At 42.5% G+C, this 20120-nt stretch overlaps 1 protein-coding gene across 1 annotated transcript in view; it reads left to right on the top strand.

The window, feature by feature from the left end:
- The window catches only part of LOC135226561 (laminin subunit beta-1-like), a gene marked incomplete in the record, with an annotated part of 308726 nt that overhangs the window by 273530 nt on the left and 15076 nt on the right, over nucleotides 1-20120 (top strand). Inside the window, 1 exon segment of the mRNA XM_064266238.1 lies at nucleotides 1964-2161. Coding sequence (XP_064122308.1) covers nucleotides 1964-2161 — 198 coding nt within the window.

The following is a 20120-nucleotide window of genomic DNA, read 5'->3' as shown; positions in this document are numbered from 1 at the left end:
CACTTAGCCACTAGCACCAGCAGATGTGTTGGTGCTTGGAGAGGTGCATGTTTTACCATTGGCAGAAGGGCATTGATATTTTACCATTTTATTTCTAACATTTAATAAGAGAATCATAATATTATATCAGTGAAGGCAAAATACCTATTATGTTAATCATAATAGTAATGATAATAATAACAATAATAATGATGTGGAAGGAGCCCTTCTTTAAGGGCATTGTTACTGGAAAACAATAGCTGTTTCACCAGCATTCAGTTTATGCAGAGTTGTCTATATGCAAAGAGAATGAATAGAAAACAAAGGTGTACAGGTATGTATAAAGCAAGGAAGTAGATTTACGATTAGTGGAAATCCAGGCTGGTCAAACTTTTGTAAGTGAGTTGCCATGATGGATGTTCTTGTTGCAAAGCTCCCATCCTAAGAAAGAGAATCAGAGAAAAAAATTTAAGTAACCAACCTGCACCGTGTGAGAGAGAGGAAGAAACAAGACAAATAACCATAACCACCCCTTGAACAGGAGCGAACTGTTACAGCAGTCACACCACTAGGGGGCACACGGGCAAAAATCCCCACCTTACATTACAGCAAAAACAACCTATCAGTGAGAATTCGACCTGCCCAGACTTTTGCTAACTGTAACCCCACTCCACATGCTTTATAAATCTATACACCTTTGTTGTTAATTTGTTTTCACTTTAGATAAAGCCTGTGTGCACATCAGAAAGTATGAGTGATAAATAAGCAGTGATAACAATAAATCTTTGTATTCCCTTTGGATATTTATTTTACCATCTACTTGCTTATAAAAAGGATGTAATAAGAAAAATGGAGAAGACTAAGCATGAATGTTGAAACAGTTTTTATTTTCAATAATAATAATAATTACTTAATACAGGTTGCTGAATTAGTGATTTTCTTATATTATTATCATTAGAACACTAATTACCAAATACAAAAAGAAGAGAACACATGTTAAACTAAAAACTTGAGCCCAAGTAAGTACATTTATTTCCTGACACTGAAGGGGAATAAATTTCACATTGAGGAAATACCAGAAAGAACATCCAGGGCAAAAACTTACACCAAAAATACAGACAACATCATGGAAAGACCTATGGTTCAAAGAAGAAAATGGTACTTACAGTTATCAGGGTAGAAGAAAGACAATTACAATACTGTTCACTGTCAAAGACTGTTGACAGAAAAGCCTACTCAAGTGAAGAAAAAGCCAATTAATCCGTATATTATGGAGGAGATTGATGAGAAGAACAACTTTAAATGCTGAAATAGTGAAAAGCTTAGGTGAGACTGGATGAAGTACTAATCACACTGTTTGATGAATGATATTGCAGACACATAAGGAATGACCAGTTTTTCCACCAGAGATTCTCAGGGACCTGGATGTATACTCAGTGGAAAGGAGGATGTTTGAGCTTTTGCAGAATCTATGGAGATTGTGGTAGTGCTGTGTATCATAAAGTAATGGGTAACAGATATAGACGCTCATCGGCCCAAGTTCAGTTTGCTGTTTTTTCACAGCATTAACAGGGATTGGTCTGTTCCTTTTCAATATCAGTAGTATTATTTTTTCAGTACAAGTATCTCATAGAACTGAAAAATAAGACTGCAGGACTATGATCTTTGCTAGCTATGCATGCTGGAGAAGGAATTCATTGTGGAATTGCTTCTGATTCCAAGCTTCAATAGATAGCTCCTCATTGTTCAAAAGGCCTTTTGGGGGTTTCCTGTTATTCAAATCAGGATGATACAATAATTAGAAAACAATAATTTATATGAATAAAATTTTAAAGGTTTTACAGGATGGTATGTTCACTTGGACAAATAATGAACCAAAAACCTACTGCCTTTTTCCTTATCCAAGTCTTGGGTCTTCAAGAATAAGCATATTTTACACTAAAGTTCTTGAGTTCTTAAAAATTAAATACTTTTAATTTTACAGATTGCAAGTGAAACCAATGCAGCACAAGCTAAAGCAAATTCATCCCTTAGAGAAGTTCAGGATCTAGAATTCCGAGTTGATGAGGTAAAAAGACAATACAAAATCAACCAACGCCATCTGGAAGATACAACCAGTGCTGTAAATCAAGCTGCCCTGAAAGCTCAGCGGGCAGGTAATGATGCTAAAAGTCTAGAAGATGTAAGTACTAGTGTGTTCAGTTTTTTTTTTGAGTGAATAGTTTCTTTTGGTTATATTTTCAGCAGTTGGATTCAACTGCCTCTCAGTAGTTGATACATGAAATGTCCTTTTGATATACAAACCTTATATCATGCAGTCTTTTAACTTATTTGGTGAAGCACAATTTAGATATGAAGCACAATTTAGATACATTATTTTTTACATTACACAAGTGCTGTATACTTTACAGCCTTTATTGTACATTTATTTCAAAAGAGTAAAATTTCCAAGAGTTTCATAAATTTGTTTTACATTCAAAGTATAGAAGATACTTATCATGTTAAGAACTCTTCTATTGCAAGATGCAAGACACTTACATTTTGGTGTATGCATTACTGGATGTTCAGAATCATGCAGTATGTCTATTATTTGTTGCTGTTCAGCAGCAAAAGCATCTTTGATGTCACTCATTATTTCCTTACGGAACTGATCTAATACCGCTAGCTTTTTATCCCTTTTGGGGGAGCTTGCGTAACCTGATTGTGTATCTACAGCTGAACTGCAGCTGTCTGTTCCCCAGGGGGGCAGAAGCTCTGGGTTAATTGCTATAACCTTCTGAAAATGCTGCCATTTCCACTGGGTTTAGGTGGATCTTTATATCCCTTTTGGGGGAAGGATCCTGATCAGCTTCTGAAAGCTGCATGGAGGATTGACTTGCTTCTACAATGTTTCCCCCATGGTTAATTGACATCTGTCTCCCCGGTCCTTCTGGGTTCAGCAAGGTTCTTTTGGTATCAATATCTACCTCAAAGTCTTGAATCAATTCTCTTCTAACTGAGGATTCCTCTATTTCCTCCTCAGGATGCACCTAGGGAGTAGTGGTGACTGATATTACTGGGTTTTGGCCCGAATATGGATCTTCAGAGAAGGGATATGCTACTGGAGTTCTGTCAGATAGATATAATCTTCCCCTTCCTCACCCTTGCCAAACTCTAGGACCCATGAAGACAGTCTAAAACGGGCAGTTTCATCTTTAAAGCTTGCTGCCAAGAGCACGCTACAAATTTCACACATATCAGGCGACAAAACAAATTTGTCCTGATCATTACAGGGACTATGTCTATGGCAGGTGGTATGGGCAGTGTCTACTGGCAAAAACCATACCGAGCAACCAGCTACGGAACACTTTAACCCTCTTACGCCGATTGGACGTATTATACGTCGAGATAAATTGTCTGTCGGGTGCCGATTGGACGTATCATACGTCGACATAGAAAAGTTTTTTAAAAATTCGCGGAAAAATACTTATAGGCCTACCAGGCAAAAACTTTTTAATCACACGCCTTGGAAGATGCTGGGAGCTCACGGATCAAGGCGTTGTTTTGTTTACAATCGTTACGCAGGCGTGGCAAGCGCAAATTTCTTTCTTATCGCACTAAAAAGTATCAGTGACACATCTCAGAAATTATTTTGTCACTTTGACATAATTTTTGCACCATTTTAAATTAGTCGTTACATGGAGTATTTTATATGAAAATGTGCGCAATTTCATTTAGGCATTTAGAATGCAAACAAAGGGATTTTGACGGAGGAAAAATCTATTTCTGGGGAGAGACCTGTGTCGCCCGGTGAAAAGGTCCTTCTTAATACTTTTCTGATATAAATAATTTCCAAATATACCAGAGAAAGTTAAACCATTGGTATGCAGAGGTTACTACCCTCGCGCGAGCACCTCAAGGGCGTCGTGTATAAAGAAAGGGCGTGTGAAAGCCACTAAACACAGGTCATCTTCCAATTAGATTACTCCTTCGTCAACATATGAACACGGGATGTGCCGATACAGCGGTCTCAACCACACCGCTCCGACTCACCCAGTCCCCGCCCGATGCGAGCGCCATCTTACATCCTTCTGTCATAGATTTCAGTAATGGCTTGGAAAGGAATGGGATGGGAAACAGGGTAGGGTTTCACCGGGCGACACAGGTCTCTCCCCAGAAATAGATTTTCCTCCGTCAAAATCCCTTTTCTGGGTCGACCTGTGTTCGCCGGTGAAAAAATACCAGAGAATGCCTTCCAAGCTCATGAATTGAAATTAATAAAAAGGATAACGAAAACATCATTAATAGATCCATCTTCATTAAGTAATTAATAGTAGAATATAAACTTAATGTCTAAAGTTAAGAATATAACTTATATTATAGCTTAATCCCTAAATATGCATACATCAATCTTAATTTCTAAACTTAAGAATATAACTTATATTATAACTTAATTACTAAATATGTATACATAAAACAAAAATGTAAAAGAGTCATATACATTTAACAATCCAATATATACAGGTATGATTAAGCCGAATCTAAGAATGAACGATATTCTAAGGAGAAGCATGATACTTGGGTGGCTGAATCTGATCTACCGAGGTGAGAGGCATCGTGGCGAGAGTGGCAGGTAGAAAGGTGACAGTATAAGGAATGGGACGAAATTGAAGTAAGGAAAGTTAGTCAGAAGAGATTAAACTCCCCGCCGCTATAGTGGAAAATTTTAAGGCTTGAATATTTCTTAGATAGTGGCGTTTAAAGACCCGAGGAGATTTCCAACCCGTATACTTCTTAAGGTCATCAAAATTCATATTTTGAAAATAATTAATTGAGGTAGCTATAGCCCGAATATCATGAGCATGTGGAAAAGATTCTGGATTAGCTTGCTTTATGAAGTAGAGTATTTGCTGTCTAATACCTTGAATTGAGATAGTACCCCCTTTCTCTCTGGCAAATAAATGACCAGAGGAACATGAGGAGGATCTAGCTAAAAAGGCTTTAAGAGTTACCACAGGACATAGGGATGTATCCTGAGGTAGAGGAATAATTTTCCAAGGAGACCATCTATTTTGAGGATCTTCATTTTTAGCTAGGAAACTCCTATCCGGAGAGAGCAGTACTTCTCCTGATGGGAGGAAATCTAAGTTCTCAGGATTACGTGAGAGAGCTGCTAATTCTGATATTCTGGCACCTGAGGCCATGGCTGTAAGAAACAAAGTTTTTCTCAGTAGAGAAATGTAAGAGCAAGATTCGTTGTTGATATCCGAGGCTAGTTTTAAAACATCGTTTAAAAACCACGTGACCTTTTGAGGACGAATTGTAGGTCTAAGTCGAGCACAAGCTTTGGGAATGGATGAAAAATAAGAATCTGCTAAATTAATATTAAATCCAACTTGAAAAATCTTTTTCAGAGCCGACTTAATCGTAGTAATAGTACTAGCGGCTAGACCTTTATCAAACAAGGTTTTAAAATATGAAATGGCCAAATTTGGGGTCATTTGAAGAATATCTAAATTCTTATAAACTCCGCTAACTTCTTAACAGCCGAATCATATTGCCTAAGCGTTGAATCCCTTTTGTCAGATTCTATGAATAAGACGTTCTCCGGATCGATATTTGCATCTTTATGAGCAGCAAATTTCATGAAGTCCACAAAGTTAGGGTTTGAACTACTCTTGAGGAAGCTGACACAGTCTGAGTTTGAACTATTTGTGTCAACTTTGGATGTGGGATCCGTCTGGGATGGAGCTTCAGCTCTAGTAGGAGCGGAAACCAATTGCTTTTGGGCCAGTTGGGTGTTACTAGGGCCACTGATCCTTTGAAGAAACGTAGTTTGTGTAACACCTTCATCAGAAGATTCACTGGAGGGAACAGATAAATCTTCTGCCAGTGGTTCCAATCTAAGGTTAATGCGTCCATAGCATAGGCCTGAGGGTCCAGGTTGGGGGCACGTAGCAAGGAAGTTTGTGGTTGGTGCATGTCGCAAACAAGTCTACCTGGAGATCTGGAACTAGTCTGGTTATCCACCGAAATGAATTCATGTCTAGGGGACCACTCCACGCCGATTCTAAAGGCTTGGTTCTGGATAAAGCGTCCGCTATAACATTTTTTACTCCTGCCAGATGTGTTGCTGACAGGAACCAGTTTCTTTTTGCTGCCAAGGAAAATATTGCTACTAGAACATGATTCAGATTGGGTGATTTGGAACCTCCTCTGTTTATGCAGTGGACTACCACTGAATTGTCTGAGACTATCCTCACATGGCTTGTCTTGTGGTGATGCAATTGTTTCAAGGTTAGAAACACTGCCATTGCTTCCAACGCATTTATGTGAAACTGTTTCATATTGAGTGACCAGATTCCCTGAAACATTTGGTGTTGGGAGTAACCCCCCCAACCACTGATTTGGTCTGTTTCTTGGACTGTGTCCATGGGAGTAGTCTCTTTATTAAAACGGAGGGAATTGTAGATACTTTGTCTCTTAAATGTATCTTTGCTCTCTTTTTCCAAACTCGATTGATGTCTTTGAGTTTGGCTTTCAGTAGGACGTCTGTTACTGAGGCAAATTGGAGTAAGCCGAGAATTCTTTCTAAAGCTCGTCTTGTTATCATTTTGTTCTTGATCAATTGTTTCGTTGCTAATGCTATCTCTTTGGCTTTCTTGGGTGGAAGAGATAGCTTGTGCTCTTTCAAGTCCCAATGAATACCCAGCCAATCGAACTGACTTGCTGGTTGTAGCCGGGATTTTTCGAAGTTCAACTGAAATCCTAGACTTTGCAAGAACTGAATTACTTTGTTTGTTGCTTTGTGGCAATCTTCTACTGTTTTCGCCCAAATGAGCCAATCGTCTAGGTAGGCTACTAGCATTATTCCTTGGTTCCTGAGTTGTTGCAATACTGTCTCTCCTAGTTTCGTAAATATCCTGGGAGCAATGTTGAGGCCGAACGGCATCACCTTGAATGCATAGGATTTTCTGCCTAAGCGGAAGCCTAGGTAGGGAGAGAAATTTCTTGCCATCGGAACATGATAATAAGCGTCTGTAAGATCTATAGAGGTGGTGACGGCCCCACGGGGAAAGTAAGGTCCGTACCTGTGAGACAGTCAGCATAACGGAACTTGTCGCAGAGAATGTAATAATTCAGTTTGGACAAGTCCAGGACTACTCTTCTTTTGTTCGAATTCTTCTTTGGAACAGTGAACAGACGTCCCTGGAATTTTAGGCTTTTTACTCTCTTTATAGCTTTTTTCTGTAGGAGATCTTTGGTGTATTCTTTCAGATCTGGTGTAGGTGTCTGAAAGAAATTCACCGGAGGAGGTGGGGACCCCTTCTTCCACTTCCAACCCAGACCCTTGGAAACAATACTGTGTGCCCAAGGGCTGAAGGTCCATTGATCTCTGAACCGGTACAGTCTCCCTCCTACCCGGTCCTTCTCATTGATTATGGGTCGGCTTGTATCCTCTACCACCCTTGCGCCTCTGGTTCTAGGTCCGCCACGTTGGCGGAACTGTCCTCTAGCTCTATTACCACCGGATTGTCTAGGGTATCCTCGAAAGGCTCCGGTGGCTTCGTAGGCCGGGTTAAATGCCGGAGAAGACATCCATGTTGCAGTGGCTGGTGACTGTCCGCCCTGAGGTGCGGGTACAATCATAAATTGTTGTGGTTGAGTGGTTTTTGATGTCGAAGGTTTCGACACTTGGGTTGGAGGATTTGTTTGTTGGCGTTGCTGACTTCGGAACCCCTTGTAAGTAGTAAAATACTTTTGTTTCTTCTTTGGGTTCTGGTGCTTTGCTGTAGGGTCGAACTTCCGTTTGGAAGAGAGACCCCAACGAACTCGAAGGTTTTGGTTCGTCCTGGCCGCCTCCTGTAGCACCTTGTCTACTTCTTCTTGAGGAAAGAGATTCTTTCAGAGGAAGACTTGATCAGCCTATTAGGCTCGTGCCTAATAGTCGCCTCAGCTAACACATGTTTCCTGCAGCTTTTCCTGGCTGCAATGAATTCATGAAGGTCCAGCTGATAAGTTTGTAAGAGGCTCTTAGCTAAGACCTTGAAAAGCTGCTCTTCTTTATATATGGAGGCCACCAACTCCAGTGATGTCACTGCGTTGATGGACCTAGCCAACCTTGATCTTGCCTCAAACTCTGCCTTAAGTAAGTTATCCGGCAGTTTCGGGAGTCTTTCTGAAAACAAAGAAGACGCACAGTCTGCGTCTAGTTTTCCGACTGTGAAAGTCGACGGAACGTCCTGCCAGAATTCTCTAGTGGCTGGCATGAGGAGGGAGGTAGCATCCGTCTCTTTGAGAGTCGGCATTGGCAGATCATCATTCTCAGCCTGAATTGTAAGCTCTGTGATCTTATCAATGAACGGAGAAGCGATGTCCTGTGGAGATGTAAAGATTGTATACGATCCTTTGTGAGGGGTTAATTTTGTATTTGTACAACCCCAATCAGTCATAATGCGAGCCAGACAGCTTGGGCTTGTTCCTTGGGAAAATAACTGTTTCCTTAGGAACTTTATCCATTCTGACTAATGCATTCTCCGTCAGTCTGACAAACCCATTGAAAGGAAACTGAAGTCCTTCTGGGTAGAACTCGAAATCTGACAATGGTCGAGTACCCAGACCCTCAAGGGTTAGTGTGCCATCCAAGTATGGAGCGTGGAGTGCAAACCGCCAAGGGTTGTTCTTATCGAACGGCGGTAATTTTGATGCATCCGGAACTGTCGATGGAGCAGCTTGAGTTCCGGATTGGAGTATACCTGCGATCAGATCTCTGATCGGCTTTAGCTGCTCCGCCACTATGTCAGTCACCGACTGCGTGGCTGGAGTGGGAGCCGGAGTAGGAGGAATTCTCTCATCCAGCCTCTCATCCACTACCTCTCTAAACCTTGACAAAGTTTGTCCCCACGAGGAGGTCAGATTGTAAGTCAAGCTCCGTCGTCTTGGGTTTAGCGGACTTACCCCTCTGTCCTTTAGAAGGAGGAGGTGCCTTGGCAGCTGGCGAAGAATCATACGACGTCGATGGCCTAGGGGCCGGAGACGACGCTGATTTCGCCAACGGAGTTGACTTAGACGCCTTCGATGAAGGCTTTGATGCCTTCAAAGGCTTCACCTTGGGTCGGACTGACCTAGAACCTTCCCAAGGTGAAGGAACAGATTTATCGAAACCTAGAAAAGAAGAGGAAGAAGAAGAGGGGGTAGGAGAAATGAAGGATCCTGCCGGAACCTCTACGCCACTTACCTGCTCATCCATCGGTTCTAGATGGATGTCTAGAGCAGCCACATCTCCCGTCAGTTGTTGGTCGTCCTGGTTTGGAGCCATAGCCGCTCGAATGGCTTCTATAATCGGAGCAGCTACTTCACTCTTTACTCCAGCCGACGGAGAACCGGGGAACAGACGGGTAGCTAAAGTGCTATCCAACACATAAGGGCAACCTTGTGGAGCATTACGGCCGAATCCAGACACCCACTGTCGAAGACTTGCCTTGGCCGCCTTCAAACTCTCCTCATCCGCCTGTAAGAGGGGATAGGAATAAACGGGTCGTATTGACTAACAATTAAACTATAATTATGTCTCTATTAATCAAACAATCAAGAATTGTATACCCATTTGTTACTTGATCTTACCTCATCGTTTAACAAGATTGAGGTCAACTCAAAACACCATGCGCAAGACTCCGGGAACCAGATCATGTACGGGGTCTGGCCTTCTTCAGCAATGAAAGAGATCGAGCAATGAGCGTGGGACCGACAGCAGTCATGTCCCACCGGATCACTGAAATTCCCAGGACATCCTTGGAAGGCGCAACGGACTTTCTGTAATATAATATTTTAAATAAGTACTCACTCTCCTTAATGAACTAACTTAGAAATAGAGCATGCGAGTATTCTTAACTTAGCATGCATGTAAAGTCTCGTTGTAGCTAACACTATTAAACGGAGAGTGTAACGTATGTTAAACCGAAATATTCACAATTTTATTCCGTATATCCCGGATGTCCGGTGATCTCCGGAGAAAATGACTACCGTATCAACAAGGTAAATCCATATTTCTTTTTAGAGAATAATATTTAATCTTGCTAATCTCCGGTGAAGTACATCACCGGAGCCATATTACCGGAGCTGAGGATGTGTACCATATCGAGAAAACGGAAAGCCTAACAGGGGAAGGTGTTCCCAATCGGCCTAGGCAATGCCGGAGATGATGTGCCAAAACATCTCATACAACATGATAAAATCAACTAACATTTCTAATGGTAACCTTTAATAAGACGGAGTCTCCGTCGGTGGATCTCCGGCGAACGGAGTTCCGTAAGGTAATTCTTATTGAATTATCTACCACTCCACCTTTTCCATATCTTCCCCAAGCCATGGCGGGGGGAGAAAGGAAGGGGGGCTTATGATAGAACATGCTGGGCGGAATACCGAAAGAAACGCAAATGGCGGCCGATAGTGGTTGATCTTAACCACGATGTTAATGGACCATTCGCGATAACTTATAGCGTATAGTACCACCAAAACCAGAATTACCGATTAAAGTTAATTCTTCGGTAAAGTCGGGGAACACTATAGCAAGTGGTTCCCAAGACTACGTTTATAATTGGCATTAACACTTGGTGGTACTCTATGATACAATGTTATCGGTCTGGACCAAGAACAGAGGCCTAGGCTAACTATGTTCAAGAATGGTACTACCTCATGTATGGAAAACCTTGAATGAAAACATAAAATATAATAGTTTATCTAGATTAAACTAAAGCCTAATAACCTTAATACGTAGCCAAGCTTAAAGTACAATCAGGTCACGAAAGAGGGGGATTAATCCAGCCTCTTTTGCACACGGAAGGGGGACATCTTTCCCCAATTCCCTGTAACCTATGTACTTAGAACTGTTAAGATAGTACTTAACTCAGACTAACAAAAGGGGGAAATAATCCAACCTTGCTAGTAATATTGTTCGAGCGGGCTACTACAAGGTAACTGAAAAGAGGGGGATGTCTCCAGCCTCTTCCAGTACTAGACAGTAGTTAATACACTTCGTATATGAACGACAAGTTCCTTATGATAAACCATAAAACTACATAAACTGATATTCATAAATAAAGACATGAGTAAGCGAGGAAGAGAGGACTAGCGTAAAACACCACAAAAGGCCAACCGTAACCGCGGCCTGATGGTCTGACGCGGTATTTCACCTTATAGACTAAAACAGTAAAGAATTTTCTCAACGTTTTAAATACTGTTTGGACATGTAAGATGCTAATAAATATGCACTACTTCTGACTGTCCAAAGGAGCCCTCTTCCTCGCTTAAACAAGACTACTTTATAATAATAACGGGACTCGTGAGGTCCAATATTATAAACTGTGCAAATACGTACAAACTCCTGTAATTAAACTGAATTATAATCTGCACAGTAAAAACTCTGTGAGACGAACTATCGAATGTGGCATTAAAAAGGAAAGCTAAAAGCTATCTTAAAATACACGTAGGGGCATACCGAAACCAACATGCTTTGTTTACGATCGGTTGTAAGCGCATGGCCGGTACCATGCTATAAAACCCCAAAATTACGTGTAAATACCGATTCATAAGCTGTTTTTTACAAGAAAACAGAATTTATGGTACTTAACATTGGTCCAGGTGAAGGTAGAGCTTCAGCCATGATGAAATAAATCCAGAAATCGTAGGAAAATACAGACACAATTCGCACAATTACAACGCTCACGAGTCCAAAAGAAGGATGTAAGATGGCGCTCGCATCGGGCGGGGACTGGGTGAGTCGGAGCGGTGTGGTTGAGACCGCTGTATCGGCACATCCCGTGTTCATATGTTGACGAAGGAGTAATCTAATTGGAAGATGACCTGTGTTTAGTGGCTTTCACACGCCCTTTCTTTATACACGACGCCCTTGAGGTGCTCGCGCGAGGGTAGTAACATCTGCATACCAATGTTTTAACTTTCTCTGGTATATTTGGAAATTATTTATATCAGAAAAGTATTAAGAAGGACCTTTTCACCGGCGAACACAGGTCGACCCAGAAAAAAAATACACATGATTGTAGCTTTTATCAGTTTTGAAATATTTTCATATAAATAACGATAAGTGCCAAAATTTCAACCTTCGGTCAACTTTGACTCTACCGAAATGGTCGAAAAACGCAATTGTAAGCTAAAACTCTTATATTCTAGTAATATTCAATCATTTACCTTCATTTTGCAACAAATTGGAAATCTCTAGCACAATATTTCGATTTATGGTGAATTTATGAAAAACAAAAAACATTTTCCTTATGTCTGCACGGTAACTCTTCCGAAAAAAATTAGAAATTATTTGGTGCGATTGTCGTAATGTTTGCACCATTTCAAATGAGCTGTTACATAAAGTTTTATATATGAAAATGTGTGCAATTTCATGTAGAATACAACAAAAAATTATTGAAGGTTGTAGCCTTTCTCATTTTCGAAATATTTGCATATAAATTACGATAAATAGAAAAAAACCACGTTCGGTCAACTTTGACTCTACCGAAATAGTCGAAAAACGCAATTGTAAGCTAAAACTATTACAGCTAGTAATATTCAGTCATTTATCTTCATTTTGAAACAAATTCGAAGTCTCTAGCACAATATTTATGTAGATTTATGGTGAATTAAAAAAAAAAACTTTCCTTCCCTCTGCGCACGGATTCTCCGCCGCAAATCTCTGAAATGCGTATGTTGCATTCTCGTAATATTTGCTCCATTTCATATTAGGCGTTTCATAGAGTTTTATATATGAAAATGTGCACAATTTCATGTAGAATACAACAAAAAATAATTGAAGGTTGTAGCTTTTCTCATTTTCGAAATATTTGCATATAAAAAAATATAAAAAAATTTGACATTCATTCAACTTTAACTCGTCTGAAATGCGAAAACTGCAATTGTAAGCTAAAACTCTTACAGTATAGTAATATTCAATCATTTAGCTTAATTTTGAAACAAATTGGAAGTCTCTAAAACATTATTTAGATTTATGGTGAATTTTTGAAAAAAACATTTGTTTACGTTCGAGCGTTACGAATTCATGCATCATTTTGTAATAATATTTTCTCTGTGTTGCTTTGATCGTTTTACAATGTGATATATACCAAAATGATTGCAATTTAGTGTACAATACAACAAAAAAAAATGAACTCGTTAGCTTTAACCGTTTTGCTCACAGCGCGATTTGAATACAGTTAGTATATATAAAATTTTGTTTTTGCGCTATCATATATTGCATTATTTATATATGATAATGATATTTTTTTCATTTCTGATGGTTGCATACTAAAGTTCAGGCAGTGACAAAAAAGGAGCCAAAAATGAACTCTTAGTCTTGAAAACTAAGCGCGCTCTGATTTTTTGAAAAAATATTTTTTCCGCTTCCGCGCTCACTCTGAGACCCCCCTGGCATACGGGAGACAATTTTTATTATACCCCTTTGGCGTAAGAGGGTTAATTGAATGTCATTTCTCAAGACGGCCCTGTAGTGAAAAAACAAAGTTGCTATTAGAGTTAATTAGTATAAAAAGGGATTTTGACGAAGGAAAAATCTATTTCTGGGTGATTGGCTCGTGTCGCCCTATGAAAGTATCCTTAATATCATTCTTTCTAGGTAAAATTAGCCTAAAATTACCAGAGAAAAACAAAATTAAGAAAATGTCAGTAAAACTGACTCGCTCACTCTTAAAAAGAAGTGTCGGTATGATATAGGGGCGAGTGTGGAACACTACCACGAGCCAAACACCAATTAGAACTTCCCTACCAGAATCCCCCCAAGAGAGAGCTGATACCAACGGGCGATGCAGCTTCTACTACTACTACTAGAGGGACGCCACGGACAGCAGCGCCCCTAGCGGTCATCCTTAATTTAAAAACATAAATATCATTGTCCTGCAAGGGGGGGAAACAAACCATAAAAAAAGGGGGGGTTTCATAGGGCGACACGAGCCAATCACCCAGAAATAGATTTTTCCTTCGTCAAAATCCCTTTTCTGGGCTCAGCTCGTGTCGGCCTATGAAATAGTCCAGGACCAGAGAAACAGACAAGATGGAAAAGGAAATAATGAAAAACAGTTTAAAATGATGGATATAAATATAAGTAAAACAAATACAGCATACAAATTAAGCACTTAAACTAACTTATTATAATAATAAATAACAGAATGTTAGTAAACTTAAAGTACTTAAATGGTAAATAAATAAAAATTACAGATATGCATGTAAAATAAGGTAAATTGGGATTTACTTAATTAGAATATATAATTACAAAATATATACATACATGTGTCCTACCCTAGCATAAAAATAAGGATAGGTACACTCAAATCCATCATTAATACAATTAATTCCAAATATATACAAACACATTGTGACTGAAGATCATCACAAACACAAAATGGTGAATATACAAACATATTGTGTCCTACCCTAGCATAAAAATAAGGGTAGGAACACTGGAGTACATATCAGTACAAGGGTGGTTGTCCCTAGCAAAAAAATAAGGGACAATCCACTATATGATACAACGGCTAAGGCTATGATGTTGAGTAGCCTGACGATAGGTTGAGGCATGTTGGTTGAAGTAGGTAGAAAGGAGACCTGGATCAATACTACAACTACTAAACAGTATCAGGGGAAACTATGTTTCCCGCTGCTACTGCTGAAAACTTAAAGATTCCAAGGACTTTAAATAATGCCGTTTAAAGACTGTCGGGGATTTCCATCCAGTATACTTCCTAAGATCCTCAAAGTTCATATGTTGGAAATAATTAATTGAGGTGGCTACTCCCCTGATATCATGTGCTTTTGGGAATGACTCAGGGTTGGCTTGTTTAATGAAGTAAAGGATTTGCTGTCTAATGCCTTTAACTGATAAAGTACCACCTTTTTCTCTCATAAAGAGAGCACCTGAGGATCTAGAAGAAGTACGAGAAAGAAAGGCTCTAAGAGTTGATACTGGGCAGAGAGAAGGATCCTGTGGAAGTGGGATAACCTTCCAAGGAGCCCACCTTGCAAGAGGATCTTCATTTTTGGCTAAAAAGCTACGATCCGGAGCAAGTAGAACTTCTCCTGATGGGAGGAATTCCACATGACCCGCATCCCTGGATAGAGCCGACAGTTCTGAAATTCTAGCTCCTGAGGCTAGGCTTAGTAAGAATAAGTCTTCCTCAGGAGCATAATGAACGTACAAGATGAGTTGTCAGTATCTTGAAGCTAGTTTGAGGACATCATTTAAGAACCATGAAAACTGTAGTAGGCCTTCTGAGAAGGTCTTAAGGTCTAGCACAGGCTTTAGGGATAGATGTGAAATAAGATTCAGTCAAATCTATCTGAAAACCTACTTGAAAGATTTTCTTCAAAGCCGATTTGTGAGTGGTAATCGTGCTAGCTGCTAAACCTTTTTCAAACAAGGATCTGAAAAAGGATATAGCCAAATAACTGTCATGGTTGTGGTGTTCGCTTCTCTCAGGAAAGATGCTAATTTTTTAACAGCTGAGTCATATTGTCTAATGGTTGACTCTCTCTTATCTGATTCTAGGAAGAGAATGTTCTGTGGATCATGTCAGCATCTTTATTAGCCGCAAACTTCATGAAGTCCATAAAGTTAGGGTCTGGAGAGTTCTTGAGGAAGCGAACACAGTCCTCATTTGTACTGATTGTGACAGTTTGGATTGGGGATCCGTTGAGGTCGGAGACCCAATTCCAAAAGAAGAGGATACAGTTGCTCTTGGGCCAATCCGGTGCAATCAGAGCTACTATCCCTTTGAAAGACCTTAGTTTGTCCAGGACCTTCAAGAGAGATTCACTGGAGGAAAAAACATAAATTCTCCTCCACTGATTCCAATCCAACGACAGGGCGTCCGTGGCATAAGCCAAAGAGGGGTCCAGGGTTGGTTGGGGGCCACATAGCAAGGGAGCTTGTGGTTCGCTTGTGAGGCGAAGAGATCCACTTGGAGACCTGGGACTCTCGGCTTACCCACTGGAATGACCCGACGTCCAGAGACCACTCTGATTCCAGAGGAAACTGACCGGGACAGGGCGTCTGCTATCACATTTCTTACTCCTGCCAGGTGAGTGGCAGACAGATGCCATTTGTGTTTGTTTGCTAATGCAAAGATGGCTATCATGACATGGTTCACATGCTTGGATTTGGACCCTCCTCTGTTTGATGCAGTGAACTACTACTGCACTGTCCAAAACTAGCCTTAGATGAGACTTCTTCGGGGGAAGCAGTCTCTTCAGAGTAAGAAATACTGCCATGCTTCCAACACGTTTATGTGGAGCTGGCGAAATTGAACTGACCAAGTCCCCTGAACCTGTTTGAACTGAGGAGTATCCCCCTACCCGGACAGGGAAGCATCCGTGTGAATGGTTAACACTGGGAGGGGATATTGAAGGGGTACCTCTTGGCTAAGTCTTTACTTTTGACCAAGGCCGTAGTGGTTGCGGAGGATCTGTGGAATTACTGACAACTTGTCTCGATATTTGGAGTTTGCTCTTGACCGCCAAATTCGATTTATATCTTTCAGCCTTGCTTTCAGAAGGATATCTGTTACCGAAGCAAACTGAAGAGACCCTAGGATTCTCTCCTGGTTTCTTTCTTGATGTCTGTTTGCATTTGAGGAATTGCCTGACAGATTTTGTTCCAGAAAGTGAACTACCTTTTTGGTAGCTTCGAGGACATTCCTCGACTGTTGATGCCCAGATCAACCAATCGTCGAGGTATGCCGCTACCATGATTCCCTGAGCTCTCAATTGTTGTACAACCACTTCTGCTATCTTTGTGAATACCCTGGGGGCTACATTCAGACCGAAGGGCATCACTTTGAATGAGAATGTCTGATTTCCTAGCTGAATCCTAGGAATGGGCGGAAGTGCCTGGCTATAGGGATATGATAGTATGCCGTCTGTAAGATCGATGGAGCATGTGACGGCTCCACGCGGAGTAGGGTCCTTACTGCGAGAGGGTAAGCATCTTGAACTTGTCGCAGCGAATGAAAGAGTTTAGCTTTGACAAGTCTAAGATTACCCTTCTTTTTGTTGAGCCTTTCTTTGGCACGCTGAATAAGCGCCCTTGAAATTTTAGATGTTTGACTCTCGCAATAGCTCCTTTCTGAAGGAGGTTCTTCCGCGTAATCTATCAATTCCTTTGACGGTACCTGATGAAATGATTTGATTGGAGGGGGATCCTGATCCAACTCCAGCCTAGTCCTTTGGACACTATGCTCTGTGCCCAATTGCTGAACCCCCACCTGTGGCGGAAAGAGGAACAGCCTCCCTCCTACCTGGGGAGCCTCATTGCTGATGGGCGGGTTGGCCACCACGCCCTCCTCTGAACTGCTTACTCCTTGTGCCCCTTCCTGCGCCACGATGACGAAAGTAACCTCTCGCCCTACCCCTCGGTTGAGAGTAGCCTTGAGCCTCATAAGCAGGGTTAAAGGCCGGCGAGATAGCGTAGGAAGTAGAAGGTTGAGATTGCTGGGGCACCAGGAGGAAAGGCTGGGTCTGTTTAGATGTGGCAGGTTGTCCCTGTTGGGTAACTGGGACTGCCTGCACAAACTGCTGCTGATGCTGAAGTTTTTTATAAGGCTGGAACCTCTTACCAGCCTTCTTCGGTTTCTTGCCAGCAGTGGGAACGGATTCCTGTTTCCTCTTAGAGGAAATACCCCACCTAGCTCTAAGGCTCTGGTTGAGTCTAGCAGCTTCGTGGTGGACTTCGTTCACTGCGGACTCTGGGAAGAGATCCGCTCCCCACATGCTCGCAGCCAAGAGTCTATTAGGCTCATGCCTGATAGTGCACTCTTGAAGGACATGCTTCCGGCAGTTCCTCTGGCTTGGAAGAAGTCAAAAGCGTCTGACAGAACCGTCTGAAACTGTGATTTCGCCAGAATCTTGAACAGCGGTTCGTTAGCGTAGGAAAGGGCAGCCATTTCCGTAACGATAAGAGAGTTGAGGGACCTGCCAAACCTAGTTCGCGCATCGAACTCTGCCTGGATTAGGGAATCCGGCAGCCTAGGTAATTTCTCACCGAACTGGTCCATGGCGCAGGTCCGGCTTGAGTTTCCACCCAGCGTGAATGTAGCTGGCAGGTTTTCCCATAACTCTCCGAAGGCGGGAAGGAACGAGAAGGAGAAGTAGACTCCGACTCCCTCAACTGTGGAATGGGTTCATCCTTGAGGACTGCCTGAAGAGCCTTCTCCACCAATTTCGTGGCGAACGGAAGAGAGACCTCCTCTTCCGTCGCGAAAATAGTGAAGGGACTCTTGTAGGCCTGGAGTCTAGTGTTAGTACACTCCCAGTCCTCAAGGCAGTGAACCCATTCTCGCTGGGCGTGATCTCTACTGTAGAGAACTGACTCCTTGAGATCTTGTCCTCTCTCGTAAGAGCCGTTGGCGTCAGCCTAGCATACCCGATGAAAGGCTGCGTCCAGACCCGGAGGGTAGAACTCGAAGTCCTCAATCCTTCGAGTACCAAACTCCGGGATCGAAATCATCCCGTCCTTAAAAGGAGCGTAGGCCGCTACTCTCCATGGATTCTCCATAGAGAAGCTGGCAAGGAGTCGTAAGGCGGAAGTTGGAGAATCCCCGTGCTAGATGCAGGGGAGACTGGGGGAGGAGCCTGAGATAGCCCAGCTACTCGGTCCTCATTCTCTCTCATCCTATTAGAGAGGTCCTGGATAGACTGTCCAGTTTGAGACAGACTGTTCGATAATTGCGCGAACATCTGCTCAAAACGTTGTTCCCCATGACCGAAATTTGGGAACCTACCAGCACCCCTACCTGTTCCATCATCCCTGGTGAGACAGAAGAGGGAACGCAGGTGCTGGTGCTTGCCACCCCTGCCGGCATACCGCCGGAGAGGGGGCAGCGGAGGCGGGAGAAGGCAGCGACTCGGTGGTAGCGCGAGCCTTCTCCTTCAAAGCCTTGCTTCTGGAGCTCTTCGACTGTGAAGAGCTCGGCTTAGCCTTCACCGCATCGGCGTATGAAGTCGACGACTTCCTGGCCGAAGAAGACGAAGACGACTTCCTAGAAGTCGACTTAGACAAGGTCTTCGGTTCTCTCTTTCCCTTCTCCTTAGGAGGTACAGAGAGAGCGGGAGGGCGGCTAGGGATCTCGGATCCCGCAAAGCCTTGGAAAGAGGCGGAAGAAGAAGGGACAGGAGAAGATCCAGGAGCGCCCAAGGAAAGACCTTGGGCGCCGACAAACCTACCTCAACCAACAAATCCTCGCTAACTACCGCCAATCGGCTCGAGGTTCAGGTCCAGGGCAGCGACGTCCGGAACTGACTCCTGGGAGGCTACGACCCCAAACGAATGCTGGAGTTCTTGCTGGATGGAGGCTATCACTGGGGCGGCGGACAAGGGGTCGACGTAGCCCGTCGACTTGCCCGCGGGGAAGATCTGGATGGCCAGCTTCCTATCTAATATGTAGGGCTGGCCCTTGGCGGCGTTTTTCCCACCCAAACGCCGCCCACCCAACGCTTTCAGGGTGGCGAAGGGCGACTTCCCTCACACCGCTAGCCTGAAAGAAAGGCGGATTAGCTACCAATTGTGGACAGGGTTAACAAACTTACGAACTAGAAGTTGTTAGTAAAATCATAAGTAAGCTTATAATGGACATACCCATCTCCCAGCTGAGCGACCAGGTCGTAGCATATAGCGCAGGCTTCGGGGTGCCAGACGATCGTCTCATTGTACGACGTGGCCACACGGGCGGGGCTGTGAGACCTGCACTCGTCATGTCCACAGGGGTCATAGAGCGTCGCATTACAGGCCGGGACCTGGCAGTTGGTAGCCTGTAAGTGAAAAAGTACATGAGTACAGAGTAAACACTTACAGCCTAACATATGCTCCGTTGGTGCCGGAGCGATAAAGTTAGATAAAACCAGAGCCCCGCTAAAATACGTGTGGTAACAGGTTGGAAGATAGGCTATGGCTCCGCCAATGGCGGAGGCACAAGAATCAACCAACTAGGAGTGGTGGTAATGGAAACCACGACGGACAATGGCGGGATGGTTGATAAAATAAATAATAACACACAATTCATTGTAAAATATCTTATAATAGGGTATATATCCTTAAAATAACAAAATTAAAACAACTTCTCTCCACCCGTCTACTAGAAGAGTGCGTAGGT

The sequence above is a fragment of the Macrobrachium nipponense genome, chromosome 14 (assembly GCF_015104395.2).
Source record: "Macrobrachium nipponense isolate FS-2020 chromosome 14, ASM1510439v2, whole genome shotgun sequence".
Classification (NCBI taxonomy): domain Eukaryota; kingdom Metazoa; phylum Arthropoda; class Malacostraca; order Decapoda; family Palaemonidae; genus Macrobrachium; species Macrobrachium nipponense.
This window is presented reverse-complemented; position numbering and strand designations above follow the sequence as displayed.